Genomic DNA, 25395 nt, shown 5'->3' on the forward strand with positions numbered 1-25395 from the left:
GGGGGAAATGAGCTGATACCAAGGGCTCAAGTAGAAAGAAAATGATGATGTCAACATATGTACAAATGTGCTTGATACCATATATGTATGTATAGGTTGTGATAAGAGCTGTATGAACTCCCAAGAAAACGATTAAAATAATAATAATAATAATAATAATACAAAGTATCCCTCAGAGATGGCACTCGTGTCTGGAGGGGTAATGACCACCTGGTAGGACAGGTGATGAGGGACCAGGTAAGCAGGATTACCCACCCCAGATCGCCAGAGAAGCCCTGGGCAGTGAGGGTCTAGCTTGTGAGCTAGACATCCCTGGGGAAGGGAGACTGGACAGAGCCAACCTAAAAATCCGGGGGAGAGGCAGATACAAAACAGGAGGCACAGGAAGTAAAGAAGGACCTCCTTTGTTCTCCTCTGACCACCAAACAACCGTCTCCTGCCAGGTCCGTCCTGACTCCGAGAGTCCACAGGGCAGGCGGGAGCTCCCACCACGGGAGTCTTGAGGCTGTCAATCACTATGGGAGCAGAGAGACTCACTTTTCTCCAGAAGAGTGTCTGGTGGGTTTGAACCCACCATGCCACCAGGGTTTCAGTAAGTCAAAAAAGATGTGTGACTAAGATTCCCAAGCCAGACACTGTAGCTTTGCCAGCAGACAGACCTGAATGTGGTACTGTGTGTCTTGGATCCTATTACTGCCTTTCTCTAACCTCGGTTTCCTTATAGGTAAAATGAGAACCATAATTGTCTCAACCTCATGATTAAAAAAAATTTTTTTTAATGAGGTGGGGGTTTACATTTCAGGCCATCAGTTTTATAGTCAACAACTTAAACTCCTCCCAATAGTTCACCCCCTTTGGCTCTTCCTCTCCCTCATGTAGCATACTATCTTCCCCTTCACCCCAATTAACATCCCTCTACCCTCTGACCTGTTGTGGCTACTTTCCCCTCCCAGCCCCGGTAGCCAGCACAGTCTCTTCCTTTGGGTATGAAAGCCTTTGTCTTTATTTTCCCCATAAACCAGGGGTCTCAGCCAGTGTGCGATGGAGTGTTTCACTCAGCCTAGTGTGGGGTGCCGATCGTGGGGTGCTTCTCTGTGTCCTCATTATTCTTCAGCGATGTGTGATACCCCACTGTGTGGATGCCCCAAGGTTGATGTGACCATTCTCCCACTGCTGGGCCTGTGGTTGGGTCCCCTCTTCCTGCTGTTGTGGGCAGCGCTCAGTGACCATGGGTGTGCGTATGGTGGCTGTGCTGAGTCTTACTTATGAGGGCATGTACCTGACAGGAGGGTGATCGTTGGAAGGAAGATCCGTACACACATCAAGGGAGAAGGTCCGTGCCTTGTTATGCTCCAAGCTCAAGCATGTGGGCAGGATGGAGTGAAGTTCATCCCTGTGTGGCACAGCCATGGCCTAGCGCCCACACTGCCTGCTCTCTCAGATACCTACTGGCTTCTTTCTCCCTCCACTTCCCATAATCCCTTTGAGGAAGAGGGCAGCCTATACCCGGACACAGATTCTTCACCACAGACTCCTGATCCTGCATGTCCCTCCCCATGCTCCCCCCACCCCAAAGGCAACCCTCTATGGTAGCAGTTCTCAACCTGTGGGCCGTGACCCCTCTGGGAGCTGAATGACCCTTTCACAGGGTTCGCCTGATTCTCAAAATAACAGTTATGAAGTAGCTGTGGTTGGGGTTGGGGTGGGGGTTCACCACCACATGAGGAACTGTATGCAAGTGTCGCAGCATCAGAAAGGTGGAGAGCCACTGCTCTATGGAGACAGTTTTCTCAAAACTCACACCGGTGGCCTCTGGGTTGACCAATGAAGTGGCCCAAAGGTCAGTTTTTATTTCCCGTGAGCCTCTCTGGAACATCTCGAACAGCCAGTTTCATGCCCCTTAAATCTTTTCCCTCGCTCCCTCTTGGTCCAGTTCTCCCACCGCTCTGGCTTGTCTACTTCCCCTCTTCCGGTTCCTCCCCTCCTCCTGTCCTCAGGTGTAGGGGTCACCTAAGGTTTTTCCCACGATCCTTGGCCCTTTGACCCCTTGCTCCTCGCCCTTGGCTATCTCCTCAGCTCTCCCAGTTCAGTGGCCAACCCTTAACAGGAGATTCCCAGAGCCCAGTTTCTCTGCCTAGCTCCAGCCCCCACATCTTACACCCACTGAGCATCTTCACCTAGAAGCCCTGCCAGTAGCTGCTCACGCTGAATATGTCCCAAAGCAAACTTGTGATTTCCATACCAGACAAGCTCCTTCTGCACCTTTATTTTAGTTAACCCTTCTCCCCTCATCTCGGACTCCTTCCTGTCCCTCACTCTCATTCGATCAGAGCTCTTTCCCATGGACCCCCTACTCCTCACTGCCATGGCCACCCCCTTCCTGGACCCCCACCACCTCTTGGCTAATCATAGCCGCAGACCCTTCTCTTCTTTCTTGTCCCTCCCCCCTTCCAGTCCAGTGAGCCTCCTCCCTACAGCACGATTTTCACTTCACTCCCCTGCTCACACATTTAAAAGACTCATTTCTCAAGCTTGTCAGTGGTAAAAATACAGAGACCCAGTCCCCACCCCACCAGCTCTCATGAACTGCAATAGGAGAAACATTCACTGACATCGAGTTGATTCTGACTCCCGGTGGCCCTTTGGAACGGGGTAAAACTGCCCCCTGTGGTTTCTGGACTGTGACGCTTTATGGCAATTGAAAGCCTCATGTTTCTCCTTCGGGGAGGCTGGTGGTTCTGAACTGCTGACCTCGCGGTTAGAGACCCAAGGCATAACCACTGCACCTCCATGCCTATAGGAGACTTGTCCACTAGTCTGTATATATGTATTTTTAATCATTTTCTTGGGGATCATACAACTCTTATCACAATCCATACATACATCCATTGTGTCAAGCACAATTTTTTTTTTAACATTTTATTAGGGGCTCATACAACTCTTATCACAATCCATACACACATCCATTGTGTCAAGCACATTTGTACATTTGTTGCCATCATCATTCTCAAAACATTTGCTTTCTACTTCAGCCCTTGGTATCAGCTCCTCATTTTCTCCCTTCCCTCCCACTCCCCCTCCCTCACGAACCCTCGATAATTTATAAATTATTATTATTTTGTCATATCTTACACTGTCCGACATCTCCCTCCACCCAATTTTCTTTTGTCCATCCCCCACGGAGTAGCTATAGGTAGATCCTATAGTAACCAGTTCCCCCTTTCTACCTCACCTTCCCTCCACCCTTCCAGTATCGACACTCTCACCACTGGTCCTGAAAGGATCACCTGTCCTGGATTCCCTGTGTTTCCAGTTCCTGTCTGTACCAATGTACATCCTCTGGTCTAGCCAGATTTGTAAGGTAGAATTGGTATCATGATCGTGGGGGGAGGAAGCATTTAATAACTAGAAGAAAGTTGTATGTTTCATCCTTGCTACACTGCACCCTGACTGGCTCGTCTTTTCCCCCCCGTGACCCTTCTGTAAGGGGTGTCCAGTTGCCTACAGGTGGGCTTTGGGTCTCCACTCTGCACTCACCCTCATTTACAATGATGATTTTTTTGTTCTTTGATGCCTGATACCTGATCCCTTCCATACCTCTTGGTCACACAGGCTGATGTGCTTCTTCCATGTGGGCTTTGTTGCTTCTGAGCTAGATGGCTGCTTGTTTACCTGCAAGCCTTTAAGACCCCAGATGCTATATCTTTTTTCTTTTTTTGACGCTATATCTTTTGATAGCCAGGCACCATCAGCTTTCTTCACCACATTTGCTTATGCTAGTCTGTATTTTTAACCAGCTGCCCAGGTGACTCCCATCATCAGAGGCTCATAGGAAACACTGGCAGACTAGCCTCCAGCCTAGCCTTCAAGGCCCTCCATGAAATGGCTTCAACAGCCACTGCCGGGGGGTCTCCATGCTTCCTCCCACCCCCACGACTGTGCCTGTGCTCTGTGTCCTCCGCCTGGAATGTGCTCCGCTCCATCTCTCCCAGTCAGGTCTTACCTCGCTGCCGAAGCCCAGCTCCATCTCCTCCCGCTCCACAAAAACCCACCGAGTGCCCGGCGGTCACTTCCGCACACTTCCGACGCAGATGTCAGAGTAGAACTCTGCTCCATGACGTTTCCAAGGACGGAGTCCTCAGAAATTGACCACCGAGCCTTTCTTCCAGCTGCCTCTGGGCGGACTTGAGCCCCAACCTGAGCACATGAACAACTTTGCACTACCGGGGGCTCCATGGAAGCCTTCTTAACTTTTGAGAATCACCTCCCCTTTCTCGGCACCCCCACCGCCCTGTAGATGCAGTGAAGTGCAGCCAGCAGCACCTGGCCCGTGCACACCCCGAGGGGCACTCCACCGCCCCCTTCATCTCCTCGGTGCTTGTGATTTTCACCATTGCAGCTGGGTCATTTCTACACACGAGCTCCTGAGACGAAGGAGCCCCCATGGGTCCCTGCTCTGGAGCCAAACTCTTTAGATGCGAATCTCTTCTCCCCGACACGGCAAAGTCCTTAGGTTCTCTGGCCCTCAGTCTCCCCATCTGTAAACTCGGGCGGTTACATGGGGGAACGGGCACCATGCCTCCTTAACTGTTCACTAGGAACACAGTGGTGGTTCAGGGGTAGAATCCTCGCCTTCCCTGCGGGGACCTGGGTTTGAATCCCAACTGATGCTCTTCCTGCACAGTCACCACTCACCTGTCAGTGGTGGCTCAAGTCTTGCCACAATGTGGACGGAACGGCTTTCAGCAGAGCTTCCTGCCTAAGACAGACTAGGAAGAAAGGCCTGGAGACCTACTTCCAAACATCAGCCAGTGAAAACTGGCCCAGCCGTTCCTCTGCATCTTCAGGATGAGAGACTAGCCCAGCAGGAAAGCCAGGCCAGCCCTGCCCGTTCTCACTCAGCAGTGGGAAGGTAAAGAAGGGAGAGGAAGCACGAACAAATGGGGTGAAGGTATCCCCCAGTGCTAAGAGCTCACCCTGGGAAAACAGGGTCAAGGAATTGGGGCGGGGGAGGGTTTGGTGACTAAATTGCATGAGCAAAGGACCATGAGCTGTGTGCTTGGGTGATAATGTTCCCCACAGAGCCTTCTGCAAAACCAGGCCCACAGTAAATGCAGGCTCAGCGTCCGTCCCAATGACACAGAGCATGCAAAGGAGTGGGCACTGCGGATAAGGCAACCAGCAAACCACTCTCGTTCCCCCAGGAGGCAGTGCTGACAACATCCAGGCAGGACCACAAGGGAAGGGGTGCTGGACTGGGAGAGAAACCGAGGCACAGATGAGGCTAAGCTCCTCAAATAATCCCCTGGAAAGTCCGGCCGTGTGGGAGCGAGGTTGTAGCACTGTGGACCGGATGTTCGCAGGGCATCCTGTCCTGGCCGGGCATCGAGAACACCAAAGGGGACAGGCAGACAAACAGAGTGCTGTCCTGGGCCAAGCAGAGGGGGCCTGGTAAGGGAAGAAGGGAGGCCGGCCAGCCTGCCTCTTGATAGGGGGAGCAGGGAGGCGGGGTGCTTTGGGCCAGTGGTTGGGTCAGATCTCTGGCCAAAACAAACCTGCCTTAGGGGGCAAGGGGGGAAGGTCCCTCCCTGCCCAGATGGAATCAAAGGCAAACAGGAACCCTAGAGGGCCCAGCTGTGACCCCTGCCCCCATGCTCAGCAAGCCCCATTAACCCCACCCTCCCCACAGCTGCGACCACACATTTCTCAGCCCAGAGTACCTCCCAAAACAAATCCATTTGGTATTTGCTGATCAGAAAGACAGGTGCCCCCGGCCCTACCCCTGCCTCTGCTCCACTCCCCAGCAGACACCTAGCCCTCATCTCACCTCTCTCAAAAGCTGTCCTTAACAGACCCCTGAACGCCCCCCCTCCTCTCCACTACTAAACCACACAGGAACATCTCCCCCCACGCTACTAAACAAAGGGGGGGGGGCGGGGCCGGCATCTGTCCTCTCAGAGGTCCCAAAGCCAGGGGTCCAACTGGTGTTTCACCTCGAACAGGACCCCAGATACTGTGCACTGATCATGTGAGCTAAAGCCAGGGGCAGAGGAGACCAGGAGCGTGGACTTGGGTGGTCATGACCATCAGCGCGGGGGAGGGAGCACCATTCTGCTCCCAGCCACACCAGAGTGGTCTTGTGGTCCACAGCACCCAGCTAGTCAGTGGCCCAATTAGAACCAACCTCAGGTGACCTGGCTTGTAGGCTTAGCAAGGCCCATTAAGCCCCTTCACAAGTGAGACAACCCCTGCTTTCCCAAAGAACTGCCCTAGCCATTGTGCTCAGGAAGCAGGGTGCCAGGCTCCTGTAGCACCCCCCACCCACACACCCGGGCCCCTCCCGTTTTCTTCATAGGGCTTCCTCTGGGCATCTCTGGAAGGCTCAGAAGCAAAGAGCTCCCCAAACCCAGGGAGAAGGAGCAAGGTGAGCCAGAAACGGAGTGGTGGTGGGGAAGCTGAGGCAGAGAAACGGAGGAAACTCATTCTGGGTGCTTTGTTCCCCCCCACCCTGCCCCCCTTTCCATCTCCTACATCTTTATTTTGTGGCTTTAACAATAAAAACCGATCACCAAATTATCTGGGTCAAAGATTTTGAAATGACGCAGCCAGGGAGAGAAAGAGGACGAGAGATGTCGGGGAAGCAAACCGGAGCAGACTGGCATGGCAGAGGAAGTCCAACAGCGTCTGCCCTGCTGGCCGAGTGGGGAAACTGAGGCAGCCATGGGAATCTGGCCAGCCAAACTCTGCAGCTCCAAGCCCAACCTTTCTCCTTCTAAGGTACAGCCAAGGAGCCCTGGCGGCAGCAGTTCAAAACTACCAGCCACATCCACAGGGGAAGATGAGGGTTCTACTCCAGTAAAGAGTTACAGTCTTGGAGCCCCACGGGGGCAGCTCTCCCCTGTGCTATAGGGTCGCTGTGAGCAGGAAGGGACTCACGGCAGCGAGTGGCTTGGTGTGGAAGTCACAGGCGTCTGAAAGGAAGTGTGGGGAGGGAAGGAGAGGGTGGATGCAGAAGCACCTTCTGGGACAATCCTTGGGGCCACTGCAGGCTCCCTCCTATCCTATCACACCAAGACAGCTTCCCCTGGGGAGGCAAACTCTACCCCCACACCCTAGAAGTTCCTGGGGAGGCTCAGGCAGTCTGGCAGCCACCAGAGAGTGGAGTGAACGGAAGAGGGTGAGCAGGAGAGGCTGCCCAGGCGGGCAGGGCAGCTGGAGAGCAGGAGGGTGAATCAGGCCCAAGTCAGGACTGGGGCAAGAAGTGGGGAGAGGAGGCGGGAGGAGGGGCCATGGGGTGTGTGTGAAAGAGCTTCCCAGCTCTTCCTCCCCTCCTACTCTCCCTCCCTTCCTACTCTCCCTCCCTCTTTCATGATCTTGAAACAACCTTGAAGTCTGGGCTGGAAGCCCCAGGAGACCAGTCACTTAGGAAACACAACTGTTTCTTGGAGACCTTGAAAGCCCGTCTGCAGCACAGCGACCTCCCTCCCTCCTCCCCTCTGGTGCACATACCCGTTCTCCCATGGACGCTCACGTACACCCACTCCCGGCTCCACACCAGCTCCCCCGCGGGCCCATCACGTGTGCAGACGCATGCACATACACATACACATGTACAAATACACACGAACACACACCTGTGAACTAATGCACGCTGAGAGTGATGTACCGTGAACTGGCTTTGATTGATGGGCCCCGCATTGAAATGCATGCTGACCTCTCCTTTGGAGGCGCTCCCCCTTTGTACCCTCCATTTGGCATCTTCACCCTGTCTCGTCCCACACGCAGGATGCTCACAGTCTTGTCCCCCTCGGTCATTAATTAACTCGCACACACAAACCCACACATGCAACTCTGCACCTCCCTGTCCCTTCTCTCAGGAGCCCTGCTGGAGCAGTGATTACACATTGGGCTGCTAACTCCAAGGTCAGCAGTTGGAAACCACCCGCCCCCATAGGAAGGAGAACGACAAGCTTTCTACTCCGATAAGCAGTCGCAGAAACCCACAGGGGGCAGCTCGTCCCTGCCCTACAGGGTCACCGTGAGTCAGAACCAACTCGATGGCGGTCAGAGGAGGGACAGGAGGTCTCCTCTCTCGGCCTCTCGGTTTCTCTCTCACACATGGACATGCACGCCCCTGCTGCCCACATCTTTCTGGACCAACCATTTGATTGAGGACTACCCCACCCTGGCCTTTGTCGATCCCATGTCTGTCTGGCCTTCCCACGTCCTACTGCCAAGTCTTTCTTACTCTCCTCTTCGCTCCTCTTACTGCCATGACCTTGGGTCTAACTGGTACCACTGGGAAGTCTGGCTGTTCCAGGGAGGCAGCAGCCAACCCAGGCACCCGGATTGAAGGAACATGTGCCTACGCTCACGGGTGCCCTGGAGTCTGAGGTTCTCAGTGCAGGAGAAAGGGCCAGACTCCAAACAATCCCCCAGCAGGTAGGGGGATCCTGGGGGGAAGAATAGGTCCTGTTCACCCCTTCATCTGTCCAGGTCCCCAAGTGGGAGAGGCAGGGCCCTCGGGCTGTGGCAGGGAGCCCCAGTCGGGCTGTATGGGCAGCGGGAGGGCCCAGGCGTCTCCGGTATTGAGCCTAGTGACAGGGACCAGAGCTAGAGTCTCAGAAGGAAGGACTGGAGGCCCGGCAGAGGCGAGACTAGGGGACGATCCTGCATCTGCTGGTCTTCAGGTTGGGAGCTGACGTTTTCCCTTCTTCCGCACTTCCTGTCGCAGGGACGGCTGGGCAGAAGATACCCCAGGAGTCTAACTGGGAGACAGAGGAACACGCTGTCTTCTCAACCCAGTCACCCAGCGGAGGCAGCTTTGGGTCCCTCTTCCCTCGGCGGCCTCTCCCGAGGTCTAGCCACAAGCTGTCTTGCTACAACTCCCGCGCCCAGCCCTCGCCCTGCCCTTGACCCAGTGCTTCAGCAGACACCTACCTGTTTCCCACCATCGGTTCCTCCCACTGTGTCCCAGTCCAGTGCGCATGGGGAGTCCGGTCTGCCCATCCCACCCACCCGTGTTTTGCCAGTTAACCCAGGAGGAGGGGAAGCCGGATGGGACATGACCTGCCAGGTCCCTGTAATGGAAAAATCTCAACTAGAGGCCCCAGTTGTTTGGAGAATTCAAACTTGAGCCCTTGGCTCTGGAAGAGAGGTGGATAATCTCTCTGCAGGGAGTTCCCTCTGGGGCCAGAGAGAGACCCTGCCTCAGAGGCCCCTCCCTGATTCCCTCCCCGCCTTCCTTGGGGCTCAGGGTTCTCAGGCACACCTGCCCCCACTCACTGGCCTCCCTTCCCTCCACCTCTGTGCCCGGAGAAGCAAGGTCCCCCCACAGGCCGGTCCTCGGGCCGCTCCAAGGAAAGGCCCAGGCAGGCTCTTTTCCCTCGCTCTCTGCCCCGAGGTCTCCTCTCTGCCTCTTTTGCCAGATGATCAGTAGCAACCTCCCTAGTCCAGCTGCTGCTGCCCAGGGTCCTCTTCTCTACTCCTGTCTCCAGCACGAGCCTCAAGACACCCCTGGCAGCTCAGGGCTGAGCTGGCTCTCCGTTCCACAGGAGAGGCACGTTTGGAAAGCCATTTTTCCCAGGCTTCTGTCTAGCCTGGACCCGGCATGCTGCCGATGGGTTCTCCTGGCCCGTTGGGAGAAGCGGGCATTGCCCTCCTTTCGCATCCACACGGCTGGTGTTCGTTGTCAGAAGCTCTGTGCCAGCCACAGGCCAAACGTCCTACCCTCGGGTCCGTTCCAATGCATAGCGACCACTGTAGACCAGAGTGGAACGGCCCCTATAGGGTTTCTGGGGCTGAAAAGATTCACGGGAGCAGATGTACCTCATTGTTCTCCTGAGGAGCGGCTGGTCGGTTCGAACCACTGACCTGTAGATCAGCAGAGCAGCGCTTAACCCACTGTGCCACCAAGGCTCCTTTTGAAGCGCTGGATAAACCAGGAGGACAACAAAAGCACACCGTGCCATGGAATCGATTCTGACTTGCAGCTGCCCTGCAGGAGAGTCAAACCGCCCCTTTGGGTTTCTGAGACTTTTCTTTATGAGCACAGACAGCCTCGTCTTTCTCCCTTGGAGTCACTGGTGGATTCAAACCGCTGACCTGGCTGTTAGCAGCTCAATGAGTAGTCCACTGTGCCACCAGGGTTCCTGTAGGACCTCTTGGACCTCCTCCTACACCACCCACCAACCCCAGACCTCCCCAACAGTGACAAAAGGGGGTGCTGCGTCCACTCAGTGAACCCAGGATAAATATCACCACGGATACCCGCTGGGCGGGTCCAGGACCACCTTCCTGCTCCCCTGGGTCCCCTCTGTCCTCAGCCTGACCCGCCCCCAGCTGATTCCCAAATTGGTGTGGGTGGGGGGTGGGGGGAACGCTGAGGTGTGTGTGTGTGTGTGTAGGCTCAGACAGTGCTCCTCTTGACCCACCCCTCGCTCCCGCTCCCTTAACACCCCTCTCTGGTACCTCCCAGGCAGGAGCAGGTCCTGAATTCAAACACTAGTTTTGTCGCCAAGGAGTCCCAGCAAACTGCCCCGCCCCCCACCCCAGTAAGGAAGCAGCCTGGTCCTTCCTCTGGGAGGTTGGGTGCAGACTTGGGAGCCCTAGTTCTGTCTCGTTCTGTCTGTGGAGCTCCAAGTATTTTGTCTCTGGGGACCTCAGGTCCCCCATCTGGAAATACGAGGAGGGCCGGGCCAGTGGCTTCTCTCACCCTGCTATTTCCCACTGGTAGTGCTGCCCCTCTGCCTGTTTCATCGCAGGGCACAATTGCCCGCCCTCTGCCCACCCGACCCCCCTTCGTTCCCTTCCCTCTGGAGTGACCGCCACCGGCCAGAGAGGTTGCCAGGAGCCGGGTGGGTGGGGGCGAGGGGGGGCATACAAGCAGGACAAACGGACCGTCTTTGGGCCAGTTGCTAAAGGGGCGGGGAGGGAGGAGTCCTCAGGGATCCTGTTTCAACAAATGTTTCTTCCCGAGAAGGGAGAGGCGGGGGAGAGGGGAGAGGGACCTATTTAAAGCTACCCTGTTGCTTGGGCTGTCTCTGCCTGTCTGCTGGGGTCTCCCGCCATCCACACTGGCTGGGCTGCTGGAGGCTTGGGAGCCTCTCCTGGTGGTGACTTCTCCAACCCTGGTCCCATCAGCCACTCTGCCCCAAGATGGGTCGTGGGGTAAGTAGCTCACGGAGCAGAGGCCACTCCGAGGGGTGTCACAGGGCTCTCCAGAGCAAGGTCCTACTGGAGAGAAAACTGAGGTGGGGCTGGCTGTGGCAGGGGAGACCTGGCCGTGGGAGAGCTGGAAGTTGGGTGTGCTTTCTTAAAAGACTAGTGCACACGGGGGCCAGGGCGCCCACCTGCCCCCATGTTACTCCTCATCTCCTGCCCCACCTTAGCCTGCAGACACCACATTCACCCCCACTCCAACTCAGCCTGCCCCCATCCCAGCATCTCTGTCCCTCCTCCCAGGCCTGCGCCTAGCCTCCCAGCTGAACACTTGCTTGGTGCTTGCTGTCAGCCATCCCCACCTTCTCTGTCCCCTGAAAGTGTCCACTCATCCGTGAGACCCAGCTATAGAGGATGGGGGTCCAGTGTAAGGCTGGGGGGTGCGGTCAATGGGGCATCCCGCACGGGAGTCGCTCCAGGGAGTTGCTCCAGGGACCTTGAGTGCCAGGGACAGCTGGGAAGGAGGCAGGCGAGGGGAGAGGGCTGTGCTCCCATGCCCCTCCGGATGTCCCTGGTCGCATTGTCCTTGGGCTCTGGGCCACAGGCTTTGAGGACTTTCCCAGAGGCTGGTGAGAGCCCTTGCCCGCTCTCCCCACTCCCACCCCCTGCCCCTGGCATTCTGCTGCAGCCCTGACTAGGCCAAAGGAAAGATTAGCAACTATTCAGTTGGGGGAGGGAGGGAGTGGGCAGGGCATTCTTGAAAATGAAATTTCCATATGGAGCTGAGCAACCCCATCCCTTCACATCCCTTTCCTGTTGCGGGGTGTTGGCAGAGAGGGCACAGAGGGAAAGGACGCACTGAGCAGGGGGACTATTTGGAAAGAGGGTGCCCATGGGGCGCTTTGGAGTGTCTCTGGGACTGCGGAGGGTCAGGCAAGGACGTGTGATTGCACTACGTTCAACAGCTGGGAAAACTCCGAGCCTGGACACCAGGGTTCCTGAGCTTGGGTAGGAGCTATAAATAGAGAGAGAGTGTGTTTTTGTCTGTGTGTGTGTGCGTGTGTGTGTGTGTGTGTGTGTGTGTGTGTGTGTGCGCGCGCGCACTGCCCCGTGCACTCCTTAGGCTAGACCCTGCATAGATGTCCATGGGGAGCCTCAGCAGGTGAATCTGAATGTATACAAGAAGGGCTTGCCCAGGCTTCGGGCGGGCGTGAGCCTGGGTGCCGGCTGGGCCTTCTTGGAGCTGCGAGGGCTCTGCAGCTGGCTGTCAGGTGTGGAGGTCAAGGAGGAAGGGGTCACCATGGTGAGAAAGTAGGCTGCCTTGGAACCTTCTGCACCTGGGTGCTCCTTGGTCCCCTGGGGGGAAAGGAGCCCCCGCTGAGGTGGGGCACCTTGGAGGATGCCACCAAGGCTGGCAAGGCCTCCTGTCCCCCACATCAACCAGCCAGAGAAGCTGGGAGGTAGGCTCTGCTGACCAGCCTGAGAACCAAGCTGACTCCGCCCAAGAGGGTCTGCTGCTTGGGGAGTGACTTAGCTGGACACCTCCGGGGCCCTAGCTGCCTCGGCATGCATGCCCCGGCTGTCCCTTTATGCCCCCCAGAAGTTCCTGATGAACCAGTGGCTAGGTTTTGCACGGAGAGGCTCACTGAAGGGGAGCCCCTTAGTGTTTTGAGTTGGGAGCCCAACCCACCAGGAGACCCCTGAGGCTGGGGAGCAAGCCACATTCACCTCTTCTCCCCCGCACCAGCTTCACTCCAGAGCGAGGCCTAACTGTCAGCCCACCACCCCGCGGCCGTGAAGGGCACTGTGGGAGTGGGGGGAGGGATGACTCTGGTGGGAAGGAGCCCAGTCTCTCCAGCTGCCACAGAGCCTATGGTGGGGGAGGGCTGGCCACCCTCCAGCTGCCCCCACTCTGTCCCAGCCTCTGGCTTTCTCCGAAAGAACTCTCTGTTCTCCTCCAGCATTCAAGACCCGAAACGGGGGCTGCTGGGTCAGGGGAGGGAGGAGTGTTGGTGGGGGGGTGGTCCTTGCTTCCTCTTTCTTTCTTTCTTTCTTTCTTTCTTTCTTGCCTGGGCAGCCACTGGCCCCAAATCTCTGCAGGTTCCTGGCTGCAAAGCCTGAGGCCCTTTGCCAGGACAGGAGGAGGGGCCGGGACAGGGGCAGTATGTCCCAAGCTCGAGCCCTGGGGACAACAGGGTGGGAGCTCAGCAAAGGAGGAGCTGCTGCGCCCAGCCGCCATCCAGCACGCACACCGAACACACAAGTGCTTGAAAAATAGGTGGCTGACAACTTTCAAAGACTTCATGCCATGTCTACGTGTACAGCCCCCTCCGCACCCCACCCCACCCCCCCCCAGGTATAGCCCATCCTCTCGGCCAGCCCAGGCCCTGCTCCTGTCCCTGAAGCCCTGAGGGAGGGCTGGGGGAGCTTATCCAGCCTGATTTCTTGCCTCCTCCCCCCCCTGCTTTCCATCCTCTTCTCAGCCTGGCCCCCCAAGAAGAGAGTTTGTGGATCCAACACACTTCAAATCCATTCAATGGAACGGCCCTTTTCAGTCACCTGGATATGACTCTTCAGGAGCCCTTGCCCATGCCCCAGTAGGCTGCGGGAGAGGGTCAGTGGTCTTCAGGAGGCCACAGCATCCTTAGATCATAGATGCCCCAACACCCCGCCCCACCCCACCCTCACACACACACACACAGACACACACACACCCTCACATATACACACAGACACACACACACACGCATACACACACACACTGTCATCAAGTGGATTCTGAAACTGTGGACCTTGCGGCAGTAGAAATCGTCCACTTCCTGAGTTAGCAGCCTGCCACTGGGGCACCATCCAGACGCTGCAGAGAGACACCCATGCAAGGTTGACTGGCCTCTTACTGAACTGAGTCCTGAGCTCCGCTGCCTCGCAAACCCAACATCCTGCGAGGTGATTGGACTGGAGAAGGGCAGCGGTGTCACCACGCACCCACCCTTGCCCCCAAGTTCTCCAGGCAGGCTTCTTCTGCCTCTCCAAGAGTTCCCTTCTAATCTCTTCTGATCAGGACCATCGCCATGCTCCTGAGACTTCCCTGGCCCTTTGGTGGATAAAACATGCCTTCTCCTGCCCAAAGGGCGAAACATTTCAGTAGTAGACCTGACCTGAAACTCAGTACCATCGAGTCCAGACTGACTCATAGTGACCCTCTAGGACAGGTATGGTAGAAACCCTGAGGTCCTCAGGCAGTAGGAGTAGAGAGCCTCATCTCTTACTCTCAGAGCAGCTGGTGGTTTCGGCCAACGTGTAACCACTATGCCACCTGGGCTCCCTAGACCTTGCCCACCATTTACGGGAGATGAGTGTGGAACACAACACAGTATAAAAAAGATTAGTCCTGCAAGCCCAGCGTTGCCCTTTGGGTCTGAGAAACAGGGGCACTGGGCAGAAATGGAGCAGCCCCTCTGGACAAGAGCCCCATAGCCAGAAGGACGTGGGGAGGAGGGAGGACAAAGGAGAAAGCAGACGGAGAGGACATCTTTCTGGAATAACCATCAGGCCACCCCAGGCATCCCTCCCACCCCATCACCCCAAGCCAACCTTCTGTTGAAAGAGAAAAATCTCCCAACCTCACCTGCAGACATTCCAGCATGCCCGGACTGCAGACCCTGAAGAGGAGGGGAGAAATGGAGGCCTCGTGAGGCTGCAAACAGTTAGGCTCAACTGCCACCCAAAGTGCCCCACTGTGCTTCAGAAGAAAGGCCTGGAAAGCTAAAGCCCACGCCACCCAGAAAATGCCATGGACCACGGAGCGGTGGACCATGGAGCGGTTCTGCTCTGTAACACGTGGGTGGCCATGAGTCAAAGTAGACACAACAGCCACAGGTCCCGAGGCAGCAGTTAAAACACTCATGGAGAGAAGACCTAGAAACTAAGTCCACAGGCGCACGTGTCTGAGAGCGCCTGAGCAGAACCACCCCAGACAGAGGAGTGTGGTCTTCCAGCCACGGAAGGGCGCCCATGGGCCGTCTGCCTGCACGCCACCTGGGAGGAGTCGAGGTCTCAGAGAAATGCTGCATCTGCCATCGTGAGAGACAGGAGGCCCTCCTCCTCTGTCCCCTCACCCCCATCTGCCCTCACCAGAAAACCCTGCCAAGCCGGGTCAAGACATCCATTCTAGATTTAATCTCAGAGCCAGGGTCTGCCAGCACATCCGATGGTTGAGACCCAGAGCCCTTCTTACTTGCCTGTGCCCTGGGGCCAGGAAGCCTGTCACTAGCCTCTTCCCTTGCAGCTACTGACTTCTCACCCACCACTGGCCCTGCCAAGTCCACTCCCGCCACTCCTCCTCCAGACCCTGCCCCCCCCCTCCCCAGACAGTGCCCTGCCCTGCCCTGCCCTGTGGCTCCCCGCAAAACTCTTGCTCCCAGATTCCTACCTCCATCCCTCTGGGAGGAAAGAAGTCACCGGTCGGGGGCAGATACTCCATGTGCTCTCTCTGCTCCCTTCTTGCCAGGGTTTTTCTAGATCCCCTGAGATGCTGTTTCCAAAGCTGTGATGTGCTTCTCCCTGTATTCAGCATCAGAGACCTTTCACAACACACACACTCACACACACACACACACACATCTTAGCAGAGTCCAAGCACTAAACAGCTAAGAGCCTCGCTGCTAAGGACTGCACCCCTCAATTTTCCTTCCTTCCCTCCAGAAAACGATGAAGTTCGAATGTGGATGGTGCATAGTGGGCAGGCTGAGAGCATGGGACCCTCACTGCTTTTGTGGGACCCTCGCTCCCAGTGCTGGGCTCCCCGGCTGCCCAGCAGCAGCTCCGGCTACACTACCTTGGCCCTCCCTGACTCTGGGCTCCCTTCCTCCCACAGGCCGGCCGAGAGTACTCGCCCGCTGCCACGACTGCGGAAAATGGGGGCGGCAAGAAAAAGCAGAAAGAGAAGGAACTGGATGAGCTGAAGAAGGAGGTGACCATGGTGAGCCACACAGAGGCTCGGGATGGGCCCCCAGGCAGGAGGGCTGCCCGCAGTCCACCGCCAGAGAAAGTCTGTGTCCACCCTCCTGGGTCCTCATCCTCTCTCTCTCTCTCTCTCTCTCTCTCTCTCTCACACACACACACACACACACACACACACACACACACACACACGACTCTTTCCCCAAAGTAACTCTCCTTCCCACCCCCAGGATGACCACAAGCTATCCCTGGACGAGCTGGGCCGCAAGTACCAAGTGGATCTGTCCAAGGTGAGTGGAGGGATTTTAAGGTGGGGGAGGCGTGCCAGCCATAGGGCACCAGAAAGGCAAGAAAGCCTTGCAGTGTCCGAGTGGTGGTGATGGGGTCCTTACACTGTACTCAACCCGCTTAAGGGATGAGAAAACTGAGGCCCAGAGACCAGTGACCTGCCCAAGATTGCATGGCTTGTCAGCAGCAGATTCCTTGTTTCTAGCCCATAGCTCGTCTCCCGAGAGCCCAGGCCACAAAGACCCTCCCGACAGTGACACACACTACGTGACGCACCGAGTGACACATTACCGTGGAACGACAGTGGAGCTACCATACACGACATTGTGAGGTAGCCCATAACAACCACGACAGCAATTCACCGGACCGCTGCTGTGCACCCGGCACTGCGCTGTGACAGTTCTGGCCCGTACATTTCTCCCATCCTTACAAACCCTGGGAGACCATGGATTTTAGATCCATTTCTTAAGGCAAGAAGATACAGGAGGAAAGTCACTTGCCCAGATTCCAAAGCCCATCCTTTTGGGGGTAAAACTAGTTCAACAAAAATGAGGATGTACACTGGTGCAGACAGGAACTGGAAACACAGGGAATCCAGGACGGATGACCCCCTCAGGACCAGTGGTGAGAGTGGCGATACCAGGGAGGGTGGAGGGATGGTGGGGTAGAAAGGGGGAACCAATTAGAGGGGTCTAAATATAACCTCCTCCCTGGGGGATGAACAACAGAAAAGTGGGTGAAAGGAGACGTCGGGCAGTGTAAGACATGACAAAATAATAATAATTTATAAATTATCAAGGGTTCATGAGAGGGGGGCGGGGAGGGAGGGGAAAATGAGGAGCTGATACCAAGAGCTCAAGTAGAAAGCAATATTTTGAGAATGATGGTGGCAACAAATGTACAAATGTGCTTGACACAATGGATGGATGTATGGATTGTGATAAGAGTTGTACGAGCCCCCAATAAAATGACTAAAAGAAAACTATGATCAGTAAAAAAAAAAAAATGTAGTGAGTGCAGACCTGGGCAATGAGGACAGTTCATGCACTCAGCTGCTAAACGGAGGGTTGGAAGTTCCAGTCCACTCAGAGGTGCCTCAGAAGACAGCCTAGTGCTCCACCTTGGAAAAGTCAGCCACTGAAAGCCCTGCAGAGCACGCTCTCCTCGCATACTGTGGGGTCACCGTGCGCAGGAGGTGGCTGAACAACTGCCTGAATGGGTTTTAACCTCCTGCCACCAGCCTTTCACTTGACTGTCCTTGCCAACATCCATGTCCTTAACCCCTGACCCTAGCCAGCTCTGGTTAGGCATTGACCTGCTAGCTACGAGGTCAGCAGTTCAAAACCACCCACTGCTGCACAGGAGACACACGGGCTTTCTACGCCCAGGAAGAGTTAGCAGGGGTCCTCAACCTACAGCCCACGGGCCACATGCGGCCCGCTGAGGACATTTATCCAGCCTGCTGGGTGTTTTTGCCACGTTTGTTTTTTTTACTTCAAAATAAGACATGTGCAGTGTGCATAGGAATTTGTTCGTAGCTTTTTTTTAAACTATAGTCTGGCCCTCCCAATGGGTCTGAGGGACAGTGAACTGGCCCCCTGTTTAAAAAGTTTGAGGACCCGTGAGTTAGAGTCTCAGAAACTCACAGGGCAGTTCTGCCCTGTCCTGTGAGCTGGCACTGACTTAATGGCAGTGAGTTTGGTATCAGAGTTTTCACCCTTTACGTTATTTGATTAAAACTTTTTATTATCCAGCATTAAAAACTTTTTCTTATCCAGCATTAAAATGTACCACACTACCAGGGCTGTACATTTGCTGGTGGTCTGTCACCACCCTAGAACATATGCCCACGAGGGCAGAGACTCTGTTGGTCTGATCCATGTCTAGACACCGCCCCCCCCCCCAACAGTGGCTCGCAGGTAGTAGATGCTCAACACGCACTTGTTAAATAAAGGAATGGACACAGAGGTAAATAAGAATGGGCCTTGTCTTCAAGGAGCTTCAAGCAATGCAGCAGCAGAATCCCCATCAGCAGAATCCCAGTGGCACACGGTAAACGCAGCTCTGAAGCCCGCCAAGGCCAAACTGGGCTGCAGAGAGGAACACTGGAACCAGTCCGGGGCTGGGTGAGGCTTTCTGCAGGGGTGATAGGCAATGGCTAAAACCACGGGACACTGAGGACTGATCATGTAGGACCCGCCTAAATCCTTGGTGAGAGGGGGGCATGAAGGAAGGGTGATGGGAGAGGAATCCCATCCAGGCTGCCTTGAGACGGGTTGCTGTGTCCCTAGCCTAACTATGCTTCAGTCCAGTGGTCATCAGAGCTACAGCCACAGTCTCGGCCCTCAATCTCCCAGAGCCTTCACAACTGGCTTCTCCCGAAAGTCCCCTCCTCCTTCCTACCAGGTCCCTGCCAAGGAGCTGATGGGCAGTGGGGAGGGCTGGGTCGGTTCTAGGAATCACTCACACGCCTCTCCTTGCCTCCCTCAGGGCCTCACCAACCAGCGGGCACAGGACATCCTGGCTCGGGATGGACCCAACGCTCTCACCCCCCCTCCCACCACCCCCGAGTGGGTCAAGTTCTGTCGCCAGCTTTTTGGGGGCTTCTCCATCCTGCTGTGGATCGGGGCCATCCTCTGCTTCCTGGCCTATGGCATCCAGGCTGCCATGGAGGATGAGCCATCCAATGACAACGTGAGCCCCACGCCTGACCCGGACACCAGCCTATGGCCCCGGCCCCCAGCCCTCAGCCTCCAGCACAGTGTATGGGGTGAGGGGGGGGGCTCCAGGAGGCAGAGTCTCCTTGCCACAGCCCCTAAACTTTAGGCTGAAAGGGGCGAGGCTCTATACAGCTCTATAAAGCACACACACATAATCGTTCATGAATGAGACAGTCCCTGCCTGCTCCCCTCCCCTTTCGGTGGGCTTGTCTGCATCCTTTAGTCTGCAGCCCCTCGAGAAGCCCTGGTCCTGGAATTCCCCAGCACGTCCCTCCCTCTGTGCTTGGGAGGCTCGGGGTTGAAAGATGGAGGAAGGTGCAAGGAAGGGCTTTTCTCTACCCTCCCCACCCCTCCACCATAGTCAAACACCTTGGAGGTCCGGGCTCCCACCCGGGATGCGATGAATGTCCGTTCATCCCCAGTGGAAGTTGCCCTGTGGGGTTGGGAGAGGGACAGGCCCCTCAACCTCGTTCTCCTCGCCAGCTCTATCTGGGTGTGGTGCTGGCAGCCGTGGTCATCGTCACCGGCTGCTTCTCCTACTACCAGGAGGCCAAGAGCTCCAAGATCATGGATTCCTTCAAAAACATGGTGCCTCAGGTAGACAGCAGTGCCTGGGGGCTGTCGGCCCTTGTCCTCTCAGTCCCTGTGCTCTGTGGTGCAGCCCTGCAGTGGGGAAAACGCTCCTTCACTCCAAACCAGGACCTTGTTTCACTGCGAAGGGGGCAGAGAGGAGTGGCTCCCCTCCCTGGGCTGGGACTGGAGATGAGAGGGAAGCCAAGCGGGAGAGGGAGGCAGGGGTGGAGGGTGCTGACTGGGGTCTCCGTGGCCTCCCCACAGCAAGCCCTCGTGGTGCGGGAGGGAGAGAAGATGCAGATCAACGCAGAGGAGGTGGTGGTTGGAGACCTGGTGGAGGTGAAGGGTGGCGACCGCGTCCCTGCTGACCTCCGGATCATCTCCTCGCACGGCTGTAAGGTGAGGAGGCCTATGGGTGCAGAGCTAGTGGTCTGGCCCGAGAAGCTGGCTGTATCGTGCCGAGAGGGGCCACGTCAGAGGCTTGTCGGTTGACAGGCCCAGGCCCAGAGGTAGACATCTCCTCCTCACCCCAGCTGGACTTCGTCTCAGCATAGGCTGCTGCCGCCTTGCCTCTGTCTCTACACGTTGCCCACTTGCCGGGTCCGGAATGTGTCTCGGACATCCACGTGACAGCAGTCATCTGCGGAGGACTCACGAGGGTCGGATGGGCTCTGTCTGGTGCTGCTTCATTGAGCTCTGTAAGAGCCCCTCCATCAGGCAGGTTGTGGCATGGGGCCACCCCGCCGGGTGCCGGTCTCACAGACTGCAGCTCGAGTGGCCTCCCCTGTGGCCGTGCCGTGGAGCGAATCTGGCTGCGCTCCCCGCTTTGCAGATGAGTCGATGGTGGCCCGCTCGGCTGGTGGAGGGCCTGGCCCACAGACACATAAGTCAGCGAGAGCCAGCATTTCAAACCAAAGCAGTGGACACGGCTGAGTCATGCTGGAGCGATGTGATGAGGGCAAGCGTCACTTTGTCCCTCATGTCAGGAAGATTGAAAGTGGGATTGGGGCCAGGAGACAGCTGCATGTGCACGAGCATGTCTGTCTGTCTGATGATGACCCCCCCCCCACTTTCCTCCTCAGGTGGATAACTCATCCCTCACAGGCGAGTCAGAGCCCCAGACCCGCTCCCCCGAGTTCACCCACGAGAACCCCCTGGAGACCCGCAATATCTGTTTCTTCTCTACCAACTGTGTGGAAGGTGAGGGGCTAGGCTGCTAGCGAGCACCTCGTCCTAGCATCATGGGGAGCTTGGGGTCCAAAATCCCCAGTTAGGGGTGGGGACTGAGGTGGTACTTCTTCGGTAACATCTGCGCTAGAGATGAGGGAATCGGGGGAGGAAAGGTCCCTGAATATTATAGAAACAGTCTCTGCGCCGCTGCCACCCACAGAAACAATGCCTCCACTGGCTGGGGCCAGAATGGCTGTGTGGAAAAGGGCTCTCCTTTTCCACCTCTGGCCAGCCAAGGGCTGGGCAGATTTGAAGCCTACAGACATCGGGCTAACACTCCCCCTTGTCCCCACTCCTCACAGATGCCCGAAGGGGCGGGGGTGAGCAGATGGGCACTTGGACCATCCTTTAGCCCGCATCTAGGCTTGTGTTGCATCAGAAGAAAGTGCCCCGGTGTGCATGGCCTCCTGACTGACCCCAGTTCTGCCCAGGGTTTGAGAGATGAGCAAAGAGCTGCTGTAGCTACTGTCCGGGGTCCGACGACAGTCGCCCCTGTGGCTGCTGTGGTTGTGCCGGTGAGGCGAGTCAGGGTGAACTCGGAGAAGGAGGAGGGAGTCCCAGGGGGAAAGAGACCTCAGGGGAAAGAGATTTGCTTTCCCGTGTGCACACCTTTCCCTTCCCTTTACACCTTGCTTTTCCATATCCTGTGATTCTCGGTCTCCTCCTGCACGGCGGGCTGGCGGCACAGTGGGTTAGGCTGCTCCACTTGACAAAGACAAGCCTGCTGTTCCCGTAAAGATTTGCAGCCTCGGAAACCGCAGGGACAGTTATGCTCTGTCCTGCAGAGCTGCCAGCAGTCGGAACGGGCGGGCTGGCAGGGAGTGAACAGGAGTATCCTCCCGCTGCAGGGGTCATGTTGAGATTCTGAAATGGACTCCACATTCCTCCCACCCACCTGGTAGAAGATGCCCCTGGCTTTCTCTGAAATTGACCTTGGAAGAGGAAGGCAGTGAAGGGAACGGCCATCAGTGGAGTGGCTCTAGGACCCAGGCACATGGGTCTGAGTGTAGAAAATCCCTCATGAGCGATCATACCAAGCCTAAGACTGGCGACTCTGTTTTTCCCGAACCACCTCAATTGGAATGTCAGGATCAGTTGCAAGGCTTCTCCTCAGGCCCAAGAATAAGAGAAAACGAACATGCTGTTGGGTTGAACCGGGAGCTGGCATTCCATGCAGGGAGAGTGAGCCTGGGGAGTGAGGCGCCGTCCTCTAACGGTGACCTGAGGGGTCTGAGTCCTTGAGTGTCTACACTCGGGAGTCGTTGGTCCTGCTTGGAAAGTAGGCCGGGAACTCAACCCCTGGGAGCCTCAGGTGCCCCCTCCTGTGTTGCAGGCACGGCCAGGGGCATCGTGATTGCCACAGGCGACCGGACGGTGATGGGCCGCATAGCCACTCTGGCCTCGGGCTTGGAGGTCGGGCGGACTCCGATAGCTATGGAGATCGAGCACTTCATCCAGCTGATCACCGGGGTGGCCGTGTTCCTGGGCGTCTCCTTCTTCGTGCTCTCGCTCATCCTGGGCTACAGCTGGCTGGAAGCCGTCATCTTCCTCATCGGCATCATCGTGGCCAACGTGCCCGAGGGGCTGCTGGCCACCGTCACTGTGAGTGGGACAAGCTGACGCGTTGACGGGGAGGGCCTCGCAACCCTGGTGTATGAGCCTGGGTACTTTGGAGAAACAAATCCACAGCGACTCACGGATAAGAGAGAGTTTTATGTAAAGAAAAGGTGCAGCACGAAAACATCCCAACCCAATGCTGCCCAAGCCCACAAGTCCAACATGAACCCATGAGCCCAACACCAGTCCACAAAGTCCTCCACCTCACAAAAGAGAGGCAATGATGCCAACTGCGGGAGGAAAGCTGAGTCAGTGAACGAACAAGCATCTCAGCACTAGCAGGGGTCTCCACACAGCTGCTTCAGCACCCAGGGCTGCATTGGGATAGGTCCATGTAGCTTCTTCTTGGGGATGTCTTGCAGGAAGTCAATCTTGCCAGCTGAAGCAGGGAACTGCTAAGGCAGCTGCACCCTGGTGCGACCATCACAAAGCAAGAGACCAGAGAACTCGAAAGGCGAGGCTCACCACCCATTTATCCCTCCGCCTTTCAATTAGCCCCACATGTGATTATCGGCCAGGCTGACACAATTAACTAACTCACCTGTCCTCAGAAGCCGCCAAGACACCGTGGCTTCTTAGCACAGTTCTCCTCTCACCCCAAAAATCCCACCCGAGATGCTGTGCTCACAGGTGGTTTCCCATGGGCCACCATTGGAGTCTCTGAGAAATCTTGCCTTGGCCTCAGTTTCTCTCCAGGAGCCTCTAGCCTTCACTGGGGCCCTGTCTGCCCGCGCACGAGCTCACAGCCCTGCAGTGGAGTGCATGCATCCCAGAGAGCCCCTCTCCAAGGTCACCATGACTTAGGAGCACATCCAGTGACCTTGCCCAGCTCCCAGCCTTCACTCTGCAGCTGAAATGGAAATGGTAGTCTCCCCTCCTCGAATCCTCTTCTTTGCTGGTGTCTGTGACCTGTCACCATGCCCGTTCTTTTCTCCTCTGTCCCCTGCGGTGACTCCCCTACACAGATGTTCAGACCCCTGCCCCCTGCTCTTCTCTGTGGGCCCCTAGAGTGAGCCCCATCCCCTGCTGGGTGGAACACCCCTCCAGTCCCAGACTCAGCAACCCGTCGCTCCTCTTAAGTGCTAGTCAAACGTCTTCAACTCTTTGCTGGAAAGATCTCATGGTTCAACATGTCTTCAATTGATCACGGTCACCATTGGCAACTAGGTCCCGCCCAGGGATGGTAGAGGAAGAGAGAGGGAGGAGAACCTGAGTCTACAGGTATGAGTAAAGCCACGGATCACTTAGTACCAGGGTTAGCCCTTTCTTGCCCTCCTTTTGCTAGGTGTGTCTGACCCTGACAGCCAAGCGCATGGCGCGGAAGAACTGCCTGGTAAAGAACCTTGAGGCGGTGGAGACACTGGGCTCCACCTCCACCATCTGCTCAGATAAGACGGGCACCCTCACCCAGAACCGCATGACCGTTGCCCACATGTGGTTTGACAACCAGATCCATGAGGCCGACACCACCGAAGACCAGTCTGGTGAGTGGGTGCCCCAGTGGGGAGTGCAGGGGGCTGGAGAGGGTTCCACGTCAGACACATCGAATGAAGAGCATGACTCTCTCCCAAACGTAACCCCCCTGCTCTGGAGTCAATGCCGACAGCCTCACAGCAGCCTGTGGGAGAGACAGGCTTCCCCTCTGAGGGTTTCCAAGGCTGTCCATCTGCACAGAAGATTGCCACGTGTTGTGGGGCGGCTGGCGGATTCAAGCCACTGAGCATTGAACCACCGAGGCTCCTTGTGAGCATATTGTGTGGTGAAGAAGTCAGTATTTGACTAGAACTCCGGCGGGGAAAGACTACAGCTGAGCATCAGGGTTAAGGGCAGTGGCATGGCAGGGTGGGTGGAGGTGAGGTTAAGGCTCTGATTCGCCCTCGCTTCCTGACAGGGGCCACTTTCGACAAGCGCTCCCCCACTTGGACAGCCCTGTCTCGGATTGCTGGCCTCTGCAATCGCGCTGTCTTCAAGGCCGGGCAGGAAAACATCTCTGTGTCTAAGGTAGTGACCAAACAGCACAGCTATGTCTCTGGGGTTTCTCCAAAGCCCGCCCAGCATCTTCTGTCACACCCCGTGGCTGCTTCGGGGGGTTGAGGGCCCTCGGGTCGTGTCCGGGTCCTGTCCAGACTGCTGTGCTGTCTGCCAACGGTGACTCGGCATTCTTTTCGGGCAGCGGGACACGGCCGGCGATGCCTCCGAGTCCGCTCTGCTCAAGTGCATCGAGCTGTCCTGCGGTTCCGTGAGGAAGATGCGGGAAAGGAACCCCAAGGTGGCGGAGATCCCTTTCAACTCTACCAACAAGTACCAGGTCTGGCCAGGGTGCTGGGACAGGAGACGAGGGAGGGACAGGAATGGGGGATGGGCAAAGCCAAGAGGACCGTCAACAGGAGGAGTGGGGGCATCCGGGATCCCTCCGGAGCTCACTCGTCTCCGGGGTAACCTGTGACTACATGTCTAGTTGGCTATTGTCCCAACCCCATCTTCATGTTTTCCCAGCACTTAGCACCCTCTGAACTCTTCTTCCCATCGCTCCCATCCAGCCCTCCTATCCCACTCAACTGAGCTATATGGTCCAACCCTCCTATCCCGTTCAACTGAGGGACATGATCCAACCCTCCTATCCCATTCAACTGAGCTGTATGGTCCAACCCTCCTATGCCATTCAACTGAGCTATATGGTCCAACCCTCCTATCCCATTCAACTGAGCTGTATGGTCCAACCCTCCTATCCCATTCAACTGAGGGACACAGTCCAACCCTCCTATCCCACTCAACTGAGCTATATGGTCCAACCCTCCTATCCCATTCAACTGAGGGACACGATCCAACCCTCCTATCCCACTCA

At 56.4% G+C, this 25395-nt stretch overlaps 1 protein-coding gene across 1 annotated transcript in view; it reads left to right on the plus strand.

Annotated features, from left to right (window-relative positions):
- Nucleotides 1-11034: 11034 nt before the first annotated feature.
- ATP1A2 (ATPase Na+/K+ transporting subunit alpha 2) overlaps nucleotides 11035-25395 on the plus strand; it is a 29061-nt gene continuing 14700 nt past the window's right edge. The window contains exons 1-11 of the mRNA XM_004716501.3: nucleotides 11035-11169; nucleotides 16037-16141; nucleotides 16353-16412; nucleotides 18901-19104; nucleotides 19614-19727; nucleotides 19968-20102; nucleotides 20786-20903; nucleotides 22267-22535; nucleotides 23836-24034; nucleotides 24442-24551; nucleotides 24724-24858. Of these exons, the coding sequence (XP_004716558.1) occupies nucleotides 11158-11169; nucleotides 16037-16141; nucleotides 16353-16412; nucleotides 18901-19104; nucleotides 19614-19727; nucleotides 19968-20102; nucleotides 20786-20903; nucleotides 22267-22535; nucleotides 23836-24034; nucleotides 24442-24551; nucleotides 24724-24858 (1461 nt within the window). The 5' untranslated portion in view covers nucleotides 11035-11157. The remainder of the gene's footprint in view (nucleotides 11170-16036; nucleotides 16142-16352; nucleotides 16413-18900; nucleotides 19105-19613; nucleotides 19728-19967; nucleotides 20103-20785; nucleotides 20904-22266; nucleotides 22536-23835; nucleotides 24035-24441; nucleotides 24552-24723; nucleotides 24859-25395) is intronic.

Source organism: Echinops telfairi, unplaced genomic scaffold (genome assembly GCF_000313985.2).
Source record: "Echinops telfairi isolate 266 unplaced genomic scaffold, ASM31398v2 ScPeMD7_7425;HRSCAF=8463, whole genome shotgun sequence".
NCBI lineage: Eukaryota > Metazoa > Chordata > Mammalia > Afrosoricida > Tenrecidae > Echinops > Echinops telfairi.